This window comes from Pelmatolapia mariae, linkage group LG10_11, assembly GCF_036321145.2.
Source record: "Pelmatolapia mariae isolate MD_Pm_ZW linkage group LG10_11, Pm_UMD_F_2, whole genome shotgun sequence".
Taxonomy (NCBI): Eukaryota; Metazoa; Chordata; class Actinopteri; order Cichliformes; family Cichlidae; genus Pelmatolapia; species Pelmatolapia mariae.
The window spans coordinates 5,455,564-5,457,513 of NC_086236.1; the positions used below are offsets into that span (position 1 = coordinate 5,455,564).

Here is a 1,950-nt window from a genome sequence, read left to right on the forward strand (position 1 = left end):
TATTCTTTGGCTAATAAGTGGTCATTATAAACCCCTCGGTGAAGTTTTTTTTTTTCTCAAAGGGAAAAATGTAAAATAAAATTTAAAAAGCACTATTTTAGATAGTTAATGATAGTTTAATTACATTAAAAAACAGTTTTCTTTTACTTCATTTTAGTTTCCTAACTTCAATAAGCTTGGATGGCTACAGTTGGACTTCTGTTTAAAGTGTATTGTGCTACTAAGACTCCATGAGGATGGTGGCCCCAGACATGATGATGAAGGAAGAGGTTACACGTTTTTAGTAGCAACCATAACGACTGGGAGCGCTCGTTTCTTCATCTCTCTGGACATCTGACACCAGACACAGGACATACAGAATGTCGAAAGCACACAATCATTACACATGGTGCCCTAAAAACAAAAAACAGTGACGTTTGGTCAGCAAGTGGCTAACCAGACCAGTTTTTTTATGTTAATATGTAAGAGGTGAAAGACCCCAATGGCTTAGGTAAGAAATAGTCTTAATCACCCTTTTATAGATAAAGAACAGATTGTATAACATTGACAGAATACATGTTGATCTATAAAAATTATTCAGGCACAGAATGATTTAAAAAAAAAAAGTTTCTTCCTTTAAAAATCCAATATATGGTGATATATAATCTTTCTTTTGTTATAATTTGGTCATGTTATAAAGGTTGTTTTACAAGGCTGCACGTTTTAAGGTTGTCAGTGGGCAAAGAAATAATTAACACAAATAAAAGCAACTTTTAAAAAGTTGAAACAAACTCCTCTCAAAAGTATTAGTGCAACAGATAACTCAGTGGCTGAAGGCTAAGTGAGTGAAATATAGACACATTAAAAAGAAAATCAAATTTTGGCCTTACGCTGATGCCATAGCGGTGTCGCATGGAGACCCTCATGGACATGGTGGCCGGTGGGATCATGCCGCTCACCCAGTCGGCCAGAGGGAGACAGAGATTTTCCCCGTAGTCTCTCGAAGTTTTACAGGCGAAGCAGGGTAAGCAAAAGTAAGCAAAAAGGCCTTAAAAAGGAGAAATGATAAGCACAGTGCATTGGCAGTGAATTAGTACTTGCTGTGGTATAGATATAAATCAGAGACACTTACACTCTGGCACATTTTCACAGAAGTCAAATAACCCAGATGACCATTCATCCGACCCTTGAACATACATCACAGGCTGAGGCTGCGTGACGACCATCGCATCAGCCATGATGGAGCCTAAAGGAGGAACCAGGTTGAAAGTTCATAAGATCACAAGGTTAAGCACTACAAAAGTAAACTGTGAGGCTGTTGTGGAAGAGAGCAGCCACAACCCTTTATTAACCATCATTTGTAACTAAAGCTAACCACACCTAACCAGTGCATTTAAAACTTTACAATATAATCAGATATTTCACTTATACAGATAATCACAACGGCAGATTTAAAAACAGAAATTTTGTTTGCTCAAATGAAATATTCTCATGTATGACAATAATACAGGCTACACTTATAAAACAGCCCATATTACGTAGACCTGCTCAACTGCTCCCTAATCAGCCAATCATATGGCAGCAACTCAGTTCATACACAATGAAACAAACTCCTTTCAAGAGGGGTGTGTCGGCATGACACGACCGAGCATCAGAATGAGAAAGAATTATGATGAAGTGACTTCAAACGTGGCGTGGCATCTGGATGAAAATGTTTTGTTGATATCAGAGGAGAAAGGCCAGACTGCTTTGAGTTGATAAAAAAAAGCAACAGTAAGTCAAATAACCACTTATTCCAACCTAAACTATGTAAAAGAGGATCTCTGAATACACAAAATATCAAACCTATAAGCAGATGGGCTACAAAAGCAAGGAGACCACACTAGTTGCCACCTATATCAGCAAAGAACCGGCACACTGAAACAGGACGATAGAAGACTGGAAAAATGTTGCCTGGTTTGATGAGTCCTA

General features: G+C 38.0%; 1 protein-coding gene across 1 annotated transcript; it reads right to left on the minus strand.

The window, feature by feature from the left end:
• Positions 1–270: 270 nt before the first annotated feature.
• LOC134637667 (cornifelin homolog B-like) lies at positions 271–1,217 on the minus strand. Its single transcript, XM_063488153.1, has 3 exons — positions 1,112–1,217; positions 870–1,027; positions 271–393 (listed from the first exon to the last, which is right to left on the minus strand). The coding sequence occupies exons 1-3, from the start codon at positions 1,215–1,217 to the stop codon at positions 271–273; spliced, it is 387 nt and encodes a 128-aa protein (XP_063344223.1).
• Positions 1,218–1,950: the final 733 nt, after the last annotated feature.

Bases quoted from the DNA above. Each gene is read 5' to 3' on its own strand.
- LOC134637667 (XM_063488153.1), bottom strand. From the start codon at position 1,217: ATGGCTGATGCGATGGTCGTCACGCAGCCTCAGCCTGTGATGTATGTT. The intron at 1,028-1,111 runs GTAAGTGTCTCT...CTCCTTTTTAAG, and splicing joins CTGTGAAAATGTGCCAGAGT to GCCTTTTTGCTTACTTTTGC. The intron at 394-869 runs GTAAGGCCAAAA...TTTTGTTTTTAG, and splicing joins GACACCGCTATGGCATCAGC to GGCACCATGTGTAATGATTG.